Here is an 18,601-nt window from a genome sequence, read left to right as displayed (position 1 = left end):
CCGAAGCTCTGCCCATTTTTCTTTTCACGCTTTTGCTTATTTTTCTTTTCCAGCACTTAACATTGTTTATTTTATTTATTTCTTCTGCAAGTTCTACATTCTTTTTCCCTTGCAATTTACCTTTCCCTTTTTGGCATTTAGATATTTTTCGCATAATAGCTTCTACACCGGAAACTATTGTGCAACTCTTTATCGGATCTAACCTTACGTTAGATTCTAGTTTTATTTCCTTGGTTTAATTTATTGTTTAATCGAAGAATCGAAGAACAAATCCTACCGGCTTGTGGTGGAGTGTTCAAGACTATTGTATTACGCATTCAGGTTCTTTAATCATTATTTAATATTTTGTTTTATTATTTATCTATATTAGCTGCCTGGAATGAGTCTGTTTATGCACGATATGTATTCTTGTTTATTTAGCATGTCTGGCTAATTCGCCTAGGTATCGGTATGTAAAGCAAGCAGAATAAGGGATCAAGACTGAGTCGGTCTATCTAAACTTAAAATTAAAATCAATCTTTTTACGGTCTCAACTTACAGGTTTAATAACAAGATTTTTTACAAAAGTAAAGGACATAAAGAAGTTAAAATCAACAGAGCGAGAGTTTGAGGTTTTAACTGGACAGTGTAAGTTAGGCATTAATTCTAGATCAGGGCGAGAGCAAGTTTTAGAGTTAATTAAATTCTGACCTTTTCCAAAAAGTATTTTTAAAGATTGAATGTGAGGACGAGAGTTAAGCATTTGGATTTGATTATATAACCTAAGTCAACAGAGCGAGAGTTTGAGATAAGGGTGTTTAAAACGGTCAGTATTTTCTTAAAAAGAGTTTCTGCAACTTTATTGTTTTCAAAATATGATTTTTGACTTAATTATAAGTGACAGCTACATTAATATAAAATCATGGTTTATTCAACAGAGCGAGAGTTTGAGATAAAACCTTTAACCAATAAAGTTAACCGAAACGATTTATTTTAAAACCAAGAAACCGACAAAGACTTGATTCCCTAGTTCTGACGAACTACATACCGATATCCGTTTTATTAATATTTAATCTAGATCTTAGTTTAGCTCTTAGTTTTTCCCCAAAAAAATCAAACATTTGCACCTTAGATTTACGTAGTAACCTTAGATAACGGTATATCGATTCATAAGTCCCTGTGGGATCGATATCTTTTAAAACTACGCGATAGAACTGTGCACTTGCAGTTTGTATCCCATTCTCGACTCACACAGTCGAGCGATCAAGAATGTTTCCATGAATCTCCTCTAGATCCTCATAAGCAAAATCAACTTTCAAGGAGTCAATTAAATGACCCTGACGAAACATTTGTGACAGGAGTCTATCATAGGGTACATTCTTCTTTTTATGCTTCTTGCTATCCTTGATATCCTCATAAAGATGATGGAAGATGTAACCATGAAGATTGATGTTTTCTTTATTGACCAAATACCAAATGAAGTGTCTATGATCCTAAGAGATTTGATTAGTGCTACCTTCTCTAGGTATTAGGCAACCAATGAGGATCTTGAACAAAATCTTGTGAGGAGTATTCATGTTCTTTACCTTTATAAAGTCTGAAGAGGTTGATGTATTTTCTGATAACTCAAACAACCTTGTCTTGATCACATCATCTTCTGGACTGCTTTCCTTAGTGTTCAGATTGAATCTTCGTGTATTTGACACACAAAGAAGCTTTGCAATAATCCTTTGTGTGATGGTAACCTCAACTCCCATCAAAACTAACTTAATCTCCACTTCTTCGAATTCTTTAAGACCCATTTCCTTTATACTCTTCCCTTTCAAGGATTTGTCTTTCAACACCATCTGATTTTCTTCTATACAAGCAGCAAGTTCATCATATACTTCAGCTCTTACCTAGAAGTCCTTGACCATATGAGGGTACGTTGGAACATCAACATATCAAATAATGAAGACCATTATTGCACTCTGAAGAAACTTCAGAGGGGGTAACCACTTAGATTGAAATAATCAAAATCTACAATCTGCTCCATAATGAGCATTAGATCCTCCTTATTGATATTAATGGTTCTAGAAGTGTGTGAGTATGACTAAGTAGTGTGTTTTGAGTGAAAATGAATTTTTTGATCAAAACAAAACTTAAAGACAAAGGAGGCGGAATGCACAGTATCATAAGATAAATCATCATAATCTGAAGGGTTTTTACCCAACAGTTACAAGCCACATGTCAGAAGACATTTCACATTCATGATATTTAAGTGGACAGGTGCCAAAGGCAGTTGAAAAGTTTTGCCCGCTCTTGTGTATATCAAAGGCAGATAATCTTATTCAAAGTTTTAGAGACTGGGATTCTTAAGAGGCTACTATTCACCAGAAGTTTGTTCAGAACTTTTGATCACAGTAGCTTCTGATCATCATCAGACTCTGATTCTCCACTTAGATGCAACCATAAAATTTTAAAAGGTTTTTAAATTTCTTGACTTTGAGATATAATTAGATTCTTTTCAACTTAGATAGAAGTAGTATTATCATAGTGAAATTTAATTCTACTTTCATAAATGTGAAGTTCTACTGACTGATATTTAGAATATCAGATTTGGAAACTCTTGAGTAAACAAAGAAATTGTCATACCTTTCTTTGTGAAACTTATGATCTGCTAATGAGATTATTCTTGAAGAAATACTTTGTTCCAACAATGGTCTTCTGATAACTATCATGAGCCTTTTCACAGACCATTTGGATGAGCTTCAGAGGTTTGTTAAGCATTTGAAGCACCAACTCCCGATTAATAAGCTTCAGTCCTCCCAGTACCAGGAATCTTTTCTTACTGGTTTCTTCTATACTCCATATTTTATTCCTCCTTATGAGTTAGGATTTGGAACATAGGCTTTCCTGTTGTTATATGTTGTAAGCAACCATTGTTCTGGAACTGAAGTTGTTGCTTTGTTCTTTCCTTTCAGCATATCTGTGGCAAAAATAATTTCACTTTTTAGTACACATACTCTTATGGGTCCTTTGAGGTTAGTCTTACTATGCTTCCTCTTATTTTGAGTCTTTTCTTTGTAATAAAGCTTTGGATTATTCAATAATTTATATTTAAAAGTTTTTTGTCTTGAATGAATCTTATCCTTAGGTTTTGGATCTTTCAGAACCTTATAACTATATTTCTTAGGTTCTATCTTCTTCAGAACCTTTGACTTTGAGGTCTCAGGTTTTGATTCTTTTAGAACCTTTGACTTATGAATCATTGGTTCTGATTTCTTTAGAACTTTTGACCTTGAGGTCTCAGGTTCTGATTTTTTTCAGAACCTCTGACTCTACAGTTATAGGTTTTGACTAGTTTAAAACCTCTGACTAGTTTAAAAATCTAATGTTAAGGTTTTGACTAGTTTAAAACCTTAGTTATAGGTTTTGACTAGTTTAAAACCTCTGACTCTACTGTTATAGGTTTTGACTAGTTTACAACCCTTTTTTAGCAAAACTTGAAGAAGAATGATCTGATGGTTTAATTAAGGTTTCAATCCTTGGATTAAAAAGTTTATGATGATAACCAAGACCTTTTCCTTTGCTCTTACTTACTCCATAGATCATGGAAGCAAGTTTAGTTCTTTCAAAACTAGCTATGATAAACTCTTGAAGAGTCATTTCATGCTCACTCAACGTTTTATCAGACACTTTATTTACTTGAGAAATACGATCTCTTACAATATATTCAGTTTTTTTAGATGCTTTTAGTTCATCTTTCAAAAGATCATATTGCTTTTTCAATATTTTCATGCGTCTGGCTTTCTGCTGACATCTATATATAAGATCTTGACAAAAGGTAATTAAATCATATAGAGATAGTTTAGAGAATACCTCATATGTATCCTCTGAATTTGAGTCAGAATCATCTTTTGATTATGTGTCTGAGAATATTGAAGCCATTAAAGCTAAATTGGCTTCTTCTTCATTCTTGTCAGCTTCTTCATCATCATTAAGTTCATCCTATCTTGGTTGATGCCTCTAACTCTATGACGTTTTATGTAGATCTCTTTCTGAGCATGTGTGAGAGATTTTCTACCAGACATCATTCCAACACCATTGACTTGAATGTCAATGCCATCTTCTAAGATATCCCACAACTCATCATCAAGACCTATGATATGAGTATACATATTTCTTTTCCACCACTCAAACTCAGTGGAATCTCCACTGGAAGTAGGACATCTAGCTGTATAATTATTTTTCTCAGAAGTATTATAATCATAATTAACAACACCAAGAGGATTGGGAGTGCCCCCACTTGAACCAATTCTAGATTCATCAGCCATGAAAGAATATGTATTTTTCTCATGATCTTTTCTGCACCACTGTTAAGTGTTTAACACAAACCTTGCTATGATGCTAGCTGAATTGTGTTGGCTTTTCTCAACCTTTTTATTCTTTTACTTCTAATTGATCTTAATATGATTCTGAACACTCAGTTCAAAGTCTAAATCAAAGTCACTCAGAGTCTGAACTCTTGAATATCTTTATAAGAATCTGCAACAGAATATGACTCAGAGGTAAGCAAATGATAACAATAGAATATAGTTCAGAAGCAAGTGAAGTGAAGTAGAAGACACAAGCAATTATCATGGTTCCTCTCATAACTTTAGAGTAGTCAAGTCCCCTTGTAATTCCAAGGGATTTGCATTATAACCAAACTAATTACCAATGCTCAAGCAACAAGTAAGAAACTTTCAATACTCAACCATACAAGTAAGAGACTTCATTTGCACAAACCCACAAGTAAGAGACTTTTTTGCTCAAGCACACAAGTAAGAGACTTCAAACCGCCAAACCCTCAAGTAGGAGACTTCCATGCTCAAGCACACAAGCAAGAGACTTTCAAATTCTCAAGCACTAAAGCAGAGAGTTCTAACTCTATAACAAGTTGTTAAGAGATTTGGGTAAACACTACACTTGATACACAATTAGCGGTGTAGATAAAATACAACTTAGAAATACTCTAAGACTTAAGAACTTCTAAAATATACACAATGTTAAGATGTTCTAAGTCTAGCTAGTTTTTGACAGAGTAACTTCTCTTTGAATGTAGTATGTTGTATTATTGTATTTGTTCTTTAGGTCTGTTACTCCTTAAATAGAGATAAGACAAAGAGACGTTGAAGATTTTCACCAAAAGGTTGAATAACCTTTCTACTCGATTAAACACATCAATAAAATAACTTTATGCAAGTGGAATTACCCGTTGAAGCTCATACATAATATGAGAGATTTTTCCTTAAGTTTTCACGTGATCAAAAGGTCTCTGAGTCTATCAGAGTTGCCTCGATTGAAGAGACTCTACTTTAGAGGTTGCCTTTCTTCAAACTTCACTCTTCAGAGGCTGATCACATTAGAGTCCACTTATTGACTTCTGAAGCTTTAGAGTCTAGGTCACCAGAGGTTGTCTGTCTTCAGAGTTGACTTCTTTAGAGTCTGGATCTTCCATCAGAGCCAGAGTCTTCAGAAGTGATATTCAGAGCCAGAGTCTGGTCTTTAGAGTTAATTCCTCAAGCTTCTCTTCATTTGTTCTTAATCATATAATCATGCATACTTGAACAAATGTTAGAATACCCAATTGTTCTTTAAATACTTTGTTATCATCAAAACCCAAGGTTATGATATCAACCAATTTTGTTCCAATAGTGGAGAGTGAAGGTGAATATGGTGATTGTGATGAAAAAAGTGTGACCCAAGTTAGTTTTGTCGGAGCCCAACGATGGACGCCACTGTACTAGTCAAAAAGTACATGTGTGCATATTACCCTTGCAAGGGCATGGGCACTCATAGGCCTTAGTAGTTTTATAATAATTTGTGATGCTTAGGATTTGTCCACGACGGCGAGAAGTCATGTACGATGGTTTTATGGTGGTTTAGAAGACCTACTCACGTGAGGTGAGATGTTTTGTATCTCAGATTGGTGTTTAGGTATAAGCATATGAATTAAGAGTTGTCCATTTCTTCCGTTGATGGAGAAGTATATATAGAGACCTCTTGGATCTAGGGTTTAGAAAAATCTAGGATTTAAGAAATCCTTACAGGCAATAACCACTCCTCATTGATTAGGGGAGACCGTTGGCTGTCTATTTCATAGGAAGTCATGATATGGTCCTTCTCATATAACTAACGAAGGATAACAATACTATACACATCATCATGTCGTAAAGATGAACCCCTACATTTTGTGCGGATGTCGTCTGGACGACACTACTCTAAGAGGGGATCCTGAAGTCATCCCAGCTTAGAACTCTCACAAATATAATATTATAATAATTAATTATTATTTTTAAGATTTTAAACGAAACACTTTATTATAGACTAAAGGAGTAATGTTTGTACTTTCTATCATAAAAAATATTTTATTTACACTTTTTCTTTTGTTTCAAAATAATTATTCATACAATATTTATTATTATTTTTTAATTATTATACTCATATTCATTAATTTTAATTTTATTCAATTATTTTATTAATCATAATTAATAAAAATATTCTAATAATAATATTAATTTTTTCATTAAAATCAACGTATCTAATCTTTTTTTAAAAACCGCGTATTGTTCAAATAAGATATTTTTTATGAGACGAATAGAATAATGTTTCATAGAAGTGTTTAGATATCTAACAATCCAAATTAAAATCACAAATTAATGAAAAAATTAAAATTATAAAAATAGGAAATTATTGATATGTTTGGATGTTATTTTTATGAAATATACCAAATGAGATTAAATTTAAATTTATTTTAAATCAATTTAAACCGAAACAAATAATATGTATTTATTTTAATTTATATTTATATTTTAATTTATTAATTTAATTTAATAACATCCATATGAGATTACTAAAAGGATCTTTATAGAGATAATATATTTTTGTTAAATAAAAAAAATTATTGAGTAGTCATAGTAGAGTGTAATAGAAAATACTAGTACCAGTACTGTACTAGAGTTGAGTGGCAGAAAAGAAGAGAGAGAATGAATAATGACTTAAAGTGGAAACAAGAAACCCCACCTTTCATCCCACTATCTTCATTTTTTATCTCTTTTCTCTACACTACTTAAACAGTACTAAGATATAGGTTGGATTGTGTGTGAGTGTGGTAATGGTCTCTTTCAGTTTCAGGAGTTGATTGATTTGTTATAAGGAATTGTTGAAACAAGTAAGATAAATAACTCTAGTTTTGTTTTCTCTTTTATCTTGTATATAACTTTGCAAAAGTCATAAATTCCCTTGCTGTGAAAAAGATAAAGTTAATCTTTGCTTACCTTTGTTTTCATTTCTTTTGGAAAACAGTGCTTTTTCCAGATTTGTGTGGTTATTAAGATCTTCAATCGCTTTCCTTTAATCTCTGACTCGTATGAAGATAGTGACACTTCTCTCTCTCCCTCTCTCTCTCTCTCTCTCATATTTTTTCCTTTTAAAACTTCTTCATTTTTCATCTGACCTTTCATCTCTTCTCTTTTCCTTTCCCTTCCTTTCCTTACCCCTTTTATCATCTCTTAAATTTTACTTTCTTTGTTTCTAATTTGATTATATTTTACATATTTTCTCTCATATTACTTCCTATTTTCTTACCCTTTTAATCTATAACCTATCATGTTTTTCTCACTTTTTTCAGCTTATCATCACTTGAAGCTTTGGATTTATGACATTATGAGAATGGTAAATCTCTAACTAAGTAAGTTTAACTTCTTGTTGATTTGATTTGTAATACCTAAGTTGACTTTTTATTAAAAAAATTAATTTAAATTATGATTATTATTTGGTTTTTAATTATGTTCATAATTTAAACTGGTAGTAGATGTGTATACTGTTCTAAGGGCTAATAAATTCTCCTTTGGTTAAAGGAGATGTAAGTGAGAAAATCTTTTTTTTTTTTTTTTTGCTTTTGGAAGTTTTTAAGATTTAGGGTTAGGGTTCTTTGAAAGCCATTTACATTATTTTTTAAACAAATATTTTGCAATTATATATGAATATTGTTTCATTAGATCTGTTGAAATGTTGTTAAAATATTAATATTATACGGAATTAGGGATAGATGAAGAGAGCTTCCTTCAGTCCACTCATGGAAGGGTAAGGGGTTAGAATTACCTGCTGACTCATTGATTCAAACACAATAGATAAGGAATGATGTAATGCTATTGTGAATGTGTGAATGATGCAGGAGGTAAATTTCTTCCTTTTCTTCTCTTTGCTTGGACTGAAGGGAGCTCCCTTTTTCCGTTTTTAATAATATTTTTTACTTCTCATTCTTCCCTATAATTGATTGTAACTATCTAAAGTTGTATATTTTGCTAATATTCTTGAGCCATAATGCGAAGATCTTCGAGCTGCTGGGTGGAGTTGGGCACTATTGAGATGAGATCTAACCTCATTTAACAATAATTACATGTATATTACAAAAATTTAGTTAGTTAACATACTTCTATTTCAGTGAACTCTCAATTTCATCTAGGTTTTTGCTCTGGAAGAAGTCTTGTATATGATCATGAACCTCAAGTACTGCCAGATTGTAAACAAGGATTTTTGTGGTAATGTTCTAGCTTAATTGTGTTATGCATGATTGCCAAAACATATTCAAATATATTTTTTAGATTCAATGAATAATCAATGTATCTGATATATCGAATATATTTATTATTCAATGTATTTAGAAATTAAATTTTCTCTTATAAATAGGATTGGAAGGACGGTAAATAGTATTTTTTTAATCAATGAACTAATTTTTCTTGCAGGGGTAGCTAGATCCGGAATGACTAAACCTTATAGAGAGAATGACACCAATGTTTTTGGTTTGTAATTGTACAAATCAAATGATGGAATAAATTACATCACTCATGCATGTATATACATGCTCTAAAGTTTTGTAACTTGGTAATATTATTTTCTTAGATGTTAAAGTAGACCTTATTGTCTTGTGGAAGTGGAATACAATGAATTCAAGTGCTTTATATATATATATGTATGAGAACTTCTTATAATATTTGCTTATTTCATTACTTTTATATGATGATAACTATAATTCAAAGTTGCATATTAACCCTATTGTCATCCATCCTTTTGCTCCAGATCTACATTAGAAACTGTGTTGTAGTTTATTTTTGCATATTTTGAAAGACAGCCCTATGTTATTAGCAAAGAAACTATGTCATTTTTGTGTCACTAATACAAAACATTCACACATATTATTGAACTCTTGAAATGTTTCTCTAGATATTTTTTTTTTGCTTACCCTTGAAAAGAGGCTAGTATATACTGAGATTGGGGGGTTTGTTGGTTGTGAAGTGATGGTTAGATTAGAACTATGTGAATGACAGCGTTGATTGTGGTGTAATGTTGCATGCAGTGTATGTGTCTGTCGGTTACTTTATTCCGAAAACAAAACAGCGAATAAATACACAAACTTGTCCCCATCGCACGCACGCTTTTCTTCGATGAAAATAGTGTTTGCTTGCTTACCATGTTGCCTGCTCATTTCAATTTACAACACTTTTTGGCTGTCTCATTCTGCTCTGTCATTATCATCAGGTACGTATTTTTCACCGGAGTGTAAAATGTAAAACCAACGAAGCAGCATTAGAAACACCATAGGGTAATAGATAGTATCTCTCGGTCGGTTATAGGCAATGGATATCTGAATTACACAGTTTTCAGTCAAGTGCGATTTTACCTGGACAACAAATACTACAATATCTCGTACAAATGACACCAATCATAGTGAGTTGGTGGTTTCATAAGTCATAGAATTTCTTCAATTGATCAAGTAAATGCAGACTTAAAAGATTGAAAAACAGTTTCATAACTAGCTACATTTAGGGTAGAAAACGAGCATAACTAGCTACATTTAGGGTGTCTAAATATATATAATTATTAAATTAATAGTTTTTATAGAAAAAATATTGTCTAAATATATATAATTATTTAAAAAATTATATTAAATTTTTTTATAATAATATATTAAAATCAATTAATAAAAGAGATAACAAATAATATTATCTTATTGATGTTTATAACTATTTATATTTTTTAGTACAATATTTCCTTTAAAATAATGTATATAAAAATAGAGAGTATTAAACTAAAATAATACGAATGAAGCATGTGTTGGTGTCATTTTTCTTTGTAAACTTTTGAACATGAATGTCATAGACCCATATTCCTTTATCTTGTGTGGAGTATAAAATTATTGTAGTTATTGCATGACCGATCAATCTTCTGGAATCTGAACAACTTTGCAGTTCCTAGAATTAAATACTCTATTTAGCCGCGCAATTGGAACTTAAAACCTTACCTTTTCGTTTCGTGTACCACTAAGCTAGAGGTTGGAACTTGGAGCTATAGTGTTCTAGAGACAATTTGTTTGACATTCGTGTGGTGTGGTGAATGAACTTTATTATCTTCGCCTAATTTCCCTTTAAGTCTCGTGTAATGCACAACTGCACTGTCGTTTCGAAGTATTTTGTGGAAGATATTGTTTTTTATTAGATTTTCTCAACATAAAAGTAGTTTTATTTGAGACATATTGAGTACTAGTCCTAGATATTTTTTATGTTGGTATTATTCTAATACGTACAGGATTATGATCGGTCATCCGAGATATAATTGAATGACGGAGGATAATGTGTAAGGTGAAGAAGATGAAAGAATAGAGGGAAGAGAGAAAATAATAAATTTCAATTACTTTTACAAAACAGTTATGTATATTCATTACACTACCTGTACTATTGTTGGCAGCTACATTATTTATATATACACAACAATAATGTCAAGTAGGCAAAATGCTAACCTACATTAGATAGATTAAATTTAACAAAAATTAATACTACTACTACTACTGAATATAAATTACTTTTAATATTATCCTTTAATTCATATTTAGTCAATCAAAACTAACAACACCAATTTCATCCCTTAAGCGGAAAAATTGATCTGTCTTGATTGCTTCCGTCAAAACATCTGTCAGCTGCTTCTAAGTGCTACAGTGCATAATTTCTCACTCTATTCTGAATCTACCTTCTCAAAAAGTGATACTTATTCTCAATATGATTGCTTCTCCCATGCAACACTGAGTTCTTGACAAGATTGATTACAGACTTGTTATCAGTCATCAGCTTCAAAGGCTTGTTTACCTTGATCTTCAGATCCTGCAGTATATTCAGAAGTCAAATAGTTTGACATGCAACCACAACACCTATAATATATTCAACTTCACATGTTGACAAAGCAACAATTGGTTGCTTCTTGGAACACCAAGAAAAATGACCTCCCAAATACTTAATCAAATATCCATAAGTACTTATTCTATCAATTATGTCTCCACACCAATCAGAGTATGAGTAACACATCAGCTTTGAATTAGTTTTTTCTCTATAAGGGAACAAAACTCCATACTTCAGAGTTCCCTTAATATACCTTAGAATTCTGATAGTTGTTTGGTAATGACCACTTTGGTTTACTCATGAACCTACTAACCATTACAACTACATAACAAATATCACATATGGTATTACATAAATACCTCAAAGAGCCAACTAACTTCTTGAAAGTTGTAGCATCTACATCATCACGTTCAGGATTAGAATTCAATCTGTGATTTGTTTCTGAAGGTGTGACTGCAGTCTTACAATTCAATAGCTGAAATCTCTTTAGAAGCTCAAGTTCATACTTCAATTGGTGCAAAATGATACCTTTCTCAGAGTACAAAATCTTCATCCCTAGAAAATATGTCATATTTCCTAGATCAATTATCTCAAACTCATTCATCGACACCTTCTTGAACTTAGCTATCTCATGTTCACAACTTTCTGTTAGCAATATGTCATCAACACACGTACACGCTAGAATCATATTGCTTTCAGAAGTATGTTAAACATAAACGCCATATTTTATCTCACGCTTTATGAATCCTTGGAGCTTGAAAAATAAATCAATTTTCAGATTCCAAACTCTAGGAGCTTGTTTCAGTCCATACAACGCTTTATGTAACCTGTACACCATCCATTAGTGATTCTTTTTCATAAATCCAGGAGGTTGTGACACATATACCTCTTCTTGCAATGGACCATTGAAAAATGCAGATTTCACATCTAGATCCATCAGAGGCCAATTCTTGTTAACAGCTATTGCAATCACAAGTCTGATTGTCTAATGTCTCGCTATAAGAGCAAACACCTCAAAGTAGTATAACCCAATTTTATGTGGAAAACCTCTTGCCACTAACCTTGCTTTGCGTCTTCCTATTGATCCATTTGGCTTCAGTTTCACTTAGAAAACCCATCTGGCGCTAATGGCTTTCTTGTCCTTTGAAACCATTTGTTGAGGAGTGTATGGAGCAGTCACCACATGCTCAATTCCATTCTCCTCACAGAACTTTCTGAACTCTGTAGAGTTATACTCGCCTCCACCATCAGTTCTGAGAACATTCAGCTTTTGGCCACTCTGATTCTCAACCTTGATTCTGAATTTCTTAAATTCAGAAAACACCTTGTGTTTGAACTTTATAAGGGATACCCACATTATCCTTGTGAACTCATCAACAAATGACAAAGTATTTATTCCCTCTAAGTGAAGGTACTGGAAATGGTTCACACACATCAAAATGCACCACACCCAGGACATGCTTTGCTTTTGGAGGCATTTCAGATGCAAATGGCAATCTTGGTTGCTTCCCTATCATGCACTCATTGCATGACTTCTCTAGCTTCTTAATTGCAGGAATTCCATGTACGAACTTCTTTGAATTCATATTCCCTAAGCTTCTGAAGTTCAGATGGCCAAATCTTTTGTGCCATAACTCACTTTCCTTTACAACACTTATTGCACTAAGACATTAACAGTCTGCAATTTTAACATTCACTTTGAATGTTATAATCCTCCCTTATTCTAACTTCATAACCAACTTCTGATTATAGTCATACAAATTCAAAAGATTGTCCTTCATGGTAACTGAAAATCCTTTCTTAGTTAATTGACCTACACTCATCATACTTTACATGCTAGGAACATACCACACATTCCGAATCAATGTTATTTTACCATTATTCAGAACTACTATGACATTTCTCATACCTTCAGCATTAATGTATTTATCATCAATGAAGGTAGAGAAAAACAAGAAAGGGGGGTTTGAATTGTTTTCCCAGGAATTAAAATCTTTTTGCAATAAAACACGAAGAATAAATAATAACAACACAAACAATTTATCCTGGTTCGCTTGAAATTCAAAGCTACTTCAGTCCACCCGGTCAAGGTGACTTCGCCTTCAATAAGGACTTAGTCCACTAATCTCAACAAATTACAAAATTAGTCTAAGAGTTTAACAACCTCTTAGCCCTCTCAAGTCTACAGACCTAAACAAGTCACTTGAGGAATTACAAACAATTTCAAGAATTACAATTGTTTCACTAGATGCTTCTAGATAAGCAATATAAACACACTTTAAGAACAAAAAGAGACAACCACACAATATTGAGCAATAACTCTTGTATGGAACATATTTCTTACAACAATGATGGTGAAAAATATTTTGAGTATAAGAATGTTGTAGTGTCAAAGTTTATTTTATTCAGCAAGTTGTAAAGATTCCTTTTTATAGCACTTGAGATGATACCGTTGGGGGGAAATCAATAGAGATTTCGTGCCAGCTGTGGGAGTTAAAGGTATTAAATTTCTTATACTTTCCATAGCAGTCTTGGAATATAATCTTTTGTTTCCTTAAAGAGAATTGTACTACAATTTCAATGCCTCCAACTTAAGTTTCTGATTAGGTGGTAACTGATGGCGTGTATCTGATCATGTGTCAAAGTGAGCATGATCAGAGTCTTCAGAGTTAGAGTCTTCAGATATCTTCTTGCAGAGTCTTCAGATATCTCTTGTAGAGTCTTCAGATATCTCTTGCAGAGTCTTTAGAATCAGAGCTTGAACTACAAAGTCAGATTCTTCAGTTGATTGCTCTTCAAATGTATTCTGTTCATAGTCAAATTTGATTTCTCTTTCTGCTGGGTCACCGTTTATGGACTAATGAAGATGCCATATATTCGTTTCATCAGATTCATTTTAACTTAGAATCCTACACACTTAAGAAAATTATTAGGGTACCAAATTGTTTCATTCTTTGGTATCATCAAAACTTAAAGATATATTGCAGAATCAAAGTCTTGTTCTAACAATCTCCCCCTTTTTTATGATGATAAAAATTAGAATTTTGATGAAATAATAAGTACTTTCAGAGATACTAAATTGAAAATGATCAGAGTCGATAGAGAGTGACTCCCCTTGAGATTAGCAATCTCCCCCTAAGCCTGATACTTAATTTTTTTTAACGATATTTAGTATCAGATATGGGTTTCTGGGGTAGAGATTTTCTTACCAGATTTTATTAGGTTGCTTGATTTAATTTAGTAGTTTCTCAGATATGGATTCAGTTTCCCTTGGTTCAGATAGATCCTGAAAAAATGACTTAGTATATGAAATAATTTTATGTTAGAATGTAAGCAGTGCATTTCTGAGAGTTAGATAAATTAATTCATCAAAAGACTTCTATTTAATTCTCCCCTTTTTGTCAGACTCAAAAAGTAAGTAACTCAAAATTTCATAAATAAGAGAAAAACTTACATAGTACAGATAGAAGCAAAAGATAAAACCTAAGAGGCAAAAACACTTAGAAAAAAAAAACAAAGAAATCCTAGAGTGTCTAAGGGTTCGGTGGATGAGGTATCCTCTGAAGTAGCTCAACTAGCAGACTTTGAATGCTGGAGTTGACTTGATCTTGTTTGTCGAGTCTGACTTTGACCAGTTGTTGTTCCTTCTGCAACTTTTCCAAAGTCTTGATGACTAGAGGAGCAAGATCAGTTGTTGATGACTCTTCTTGAGTCAGAGCAACCTCAATTGTCTTCTCATTATCTTTAACGACTTTCTGAGTAACTTCAAAGGCCAATGCTGCTTCAGCTTCAGCTTTCTCTCTGGATGCAGCTTCTGCAGCAGCTTTCTCAGCTGCCTCCCTGGCAGCAGCTTCTGCAGCAGCTTTCTTCGTAGCTTCCCTTTCTGCCTTCTCAGTTTCTTCCTTCTCCATACGAGCCTCTAGCTTCTCCTAAGCACCTCTGATGAAGTCATTTCTGACTTGTTCAGATAGGCCCTTCGACTTGAAGACTTCAAAAGTCATCCATCTGATGAATCCGTTCCAGTTGGTCCTTACTTCAAAAGGATTGTCACTAATGTTGGATTCATCAGAGAGCTTCTTGAACCTGGAAGTTGAACTCTCTGAGAACTTGGCTAGTGCCTCATCAAAGGTAAGTATAGTAAGGTCAAGTTCAAAGGGTTCGAGAATGGGTTCAGAGTGTTTTGTAATGGATTCAGAGGGTTTAGGTACAGAAGGTTCAGGTACAGATGGTTCAGGTGCATGGGGAGTATGTTCAGAGTCAGTTGTGGCATGAAGTTCTTCATGGTTTAGGGAGGTTGGATAAGGGTTATCAGAGTGTTCAGAGTTAGAAGTGAGTTCATAATAAAAAGGGGAATTAGGGTTAGAGGAGAGGGATGATGATAAGGGTTCGTTGAACATGATGGCTTCAGAGTGAGGGATGGATGTTGTTTGAAGGTTGAAGAGAGGTAAGGGAGATGAAGATGTCATATGGTCAGAGGTTGGGGGTTTTGATGGGTTTGGTTCAAATAGGATTGGTATAAAAGGTGTTGGTTCAAATGAGGAAGGGAGTCAGGTTGTTTGTTGTTGATATTTTGATTTTGCTTTGGGAGCTATAGTATGTGTGAAAGGTGAGATGAAGGATGTTGTAACAGTGGTTGAGAGTGTGGGGGGTGGTAGAGGGAGTGATGAGGCAAGTTACCTAGAGTCAGAGGGACGAGGAGCTTCTGAGATATATGACTTACCAGAAGGTGATGAAGAGGTCAGAGGCACTGACTTCTTATGGGTCGTTGAATACTCTCCCAGCTTGAGAATCTTCTTCTTCGTCTTCTAAGAAGGTTACCTCTTTCTCTTCAGGAAGTTAGGAGGCTGATCTAGGAGCCAGTCCAAGCTGAAACTAGAGATGTCTAAGCCTTGAGCTTCCATATCTTGCAGATAACAAGCTATAACTTCTAAAGGGTCAATCTTTGAGAAGAGATACATCTCATTAGCTATCTCTCTCTCTCTCTCTCTCTCTCTCTCTCTCTATGGTCCTTCAGTGTAACACCCCTTTTTTCTACCCCAAAATACTTAACATATAATCAGAGTAAATAGGCACGCGTATAACCAAAAGGGCGTCACATCGACGTTTTCAAAAACTAAAAGCTTTCAAAAACCAACACCATTCATCATCAATATACAATACACCTGGTCATTTAAAATAACACATTTCACTTCTCATGAATATTCAAGAATATGCGTTCGCAGCGGAAAATAATGAATACTCATGTATTTCATAAAATGATCCATGTCCCATACCATGCTCATCTCTCAATAATCACCATAAGATAAAATAAAACAAGTAATAACATGATTCATATCCAAATAAGATATGAGTTCAATACTACTAATCTACCCAGTGTTACATGACCAGAGCATCGACTCACTACCTAGTCTCCAAACTAGAATACGGAAGCTCTCCGGCTAACTCTCGAATGAGCTACCTTTCACTTACTTCAGCGATACTACTCCTGAGTATCTGCACGATACCCATGTAAAGGTAACATTCAAACAGAAAGGGTGAGAATTCAAATCATTATGAAGAAGTATAACAAGGCACAATGATTAAATCAACAATTAAAGGAATTCATCACACTTCGTATAACCATGTAAATAATACTAACCAATATTTATTTCACATGTTCAAACATACATCAAAACTCAAAGAGTATAATATTAAAATTCAATACTATATTCCCAAATATACACATAACTACAATTATCACATAATCACATATTTTTCCAAGTTATGTATCCAAACATCACCAAATTCAATTTCCATATCTCATACACACATCACAATCACAACAATGCATACACTCAATTATCACATGACTCTAATGTGACTCAATGCAAGACATGTGACTCTATGCATGTGGTACCTTAATGTGAACCCAACGTTTCACCGCTTTCCAATTCAATATCTAGAATCCAAGCCACCGCGTCTATTTCCAATTAAGGATCAACGTCTGCTACGCCTATTTCCAATTAAGGATCAACGTCTATATGGACCCAATGTTCCACCGCTTTCCGATTCAACATCTAGAATCCAAGCCACCACGTCTATTTCCAATTAAGGATCAACGTCTGCTACGCCCATTTCCAATTAAGGATCAACGTCTATATGGACCCAACGTTCCACCGCTTTCCGATTCAACATCTAGAATCCAAGCCACCACGTCTATTTCCAATTAAGGATCAACATCTGCTACGCCTATTTCCAATTAAGGATCAACGTCTATCTACCACGCCTATTTCCAATCAAGGATCAACGTGTGCTACCATGTGAACCCACAGTTTCACCGCTTCCACTATGAAGCCGACCATGCATGCCATGAATGAATGTACAGATACCAATACATATGCAATTAAGATCATCTCTACCATCTTAACATTCCACATATCGCCATAATTCAACTCTATGAATTATCCACCAATGATACATATACACATTCATAACAATATATCATTCACAACCCACCAATGGTACATATACAAATTCATAACAATATATCATTCACAATCCACCAATGGTACATAAACACATTCATAACAATATATCATTCATAATCCACCAATGGTACATATACACATTCATAACAATATATCATTCACAATCCACCAATGGTACATATACACATTCATAACAATGTATCATTCACAATCCACCAATGGTACATACACACATTCATAACAATATATCATTCACAATCCATCAATGGTACATATACACATTCATAACAATGTATCATTCACAATCCATCAATGGTACATACACACATTCATAACAATATATCATTCACAATCCACCAATGATACATATACACATTCATAACAATATATCATTCACAATCCACCAATGGTACATATACACATTCATAACAAATACACCATTCACATAATATCTATTAGAGTCACCTTTCTAATGCTTTAAACCCCAACCCAAAATGATTCACGAGTTGAAAGTTATGAATAAAACCGTGTACGAAGGCATTACTAAAAAGTTGTTGTTTTCTAAATTTTCCAACATAATTTTCATCTTCTTCAACCCCAAAAACGTCCATGAAATAATCTCCAAAATTATTTTATTCCTGAAACAAAGTTATAGCCTTCTGTTTCATCTATCCAACGCTTCAAACGACACTCAGTTTGGACTTACGGATCAAACGTTATGACCAAAACGATTTCGACAATAAAACATAAAAAAGGGCCGCGATTGTGATGGACAGCATGCAGAATTTTCTGCGGTTTTCATCGTCGGAGGACCTTCGGACCTCCGATTTCAATTCCGTAAAAAGCCAAACATTCAGAAAATTATAACTCACACAATACTATAAATATATAACGTTAATTTGCAGTTTTAGCACAATCAATCACCACAATCAAGCATACTCATCAAAACCTAACAATTCC

At 33.6% G+C, this 18,601-nt stretch overlaps 1 protein-coding gene and 1 long non-coding RNA gene across 5 annotated transcripts; one reads left to right on the top strand and one right to left on the bottom strand.

Moving 5' to 3' along the window:
* Window positions 1-6,960: 6,960 nt before the first annotated feature.
* Window positions 6,961-8,998, top strand: LOC127118417 (uncharacterized). 4 transcript variants are annotated; one of them, XR_007802208.1, is made up of 5 exons: window positions 6,962-7,174; window positions 7,309-7,370; window positions 7,634-7,677; window positions 8,048-8,546; window positions 8,751-8,998. It is a non-coding gene; the product is annotated as an uncharacterized LOC127118417 (long non-coding RNA). The 4 variants fall into 4 exon arrangements; XR_007802206.1 differs by having other exon boundaries at window positions 6,961-7,174; window positions 7,309-7,677; XR_007802207.1 differs by lacking the exon at window positions 7,309-7,370 and having other exon boundaries at window positions 6,964-7,174.
* A 2,026-nt stretch (window positions 8,999-11,024) lies between these two features.
* LOC127122191 (uncharacterized mitochondrial protein AtMg00810-like) lies at window positions 11,025-11,778 on the bottom strand. Its single transcript, XM_051052570.1, has 2 exons — window positions 11,428-11,778; window positions 11,025-11,159 (listed from the first exon to the last, which is right to left on the bottom strand). The coding sequence occupies exons 1-2, from the start codon at window positions 11,776-11,778 to the stop codon at window positions 11,025-11,027; spliced, it is 486 nt and encodes a 161-aa protein (XP_050908527.1).
* Window positions 11,779-18,601: the final 6,823 nt, after the last annotated feature.

Source organism: Lathyrus oleraceus, chromosome 2, assembly GCF_024323335.1.
Source record: "Lathyrus oleraceus cultivar Zhongwan6 chromosome 2, CAAS_Psat_ZW6_1.0, whole genome shotgun sequence".
Taxonomy (NCBI): Eukaryota; Viridiplantae; Streptophyta; class Magnoliopsida; order Fabales; family Fabaceae; genus Lathyrus; species Lathyrus oleraceus.
The sequence above is the reverse complement of the archived record's forward strand: the minus strand, read 5'-3'. Positions and strand labels throughout refer to the sequence as shown.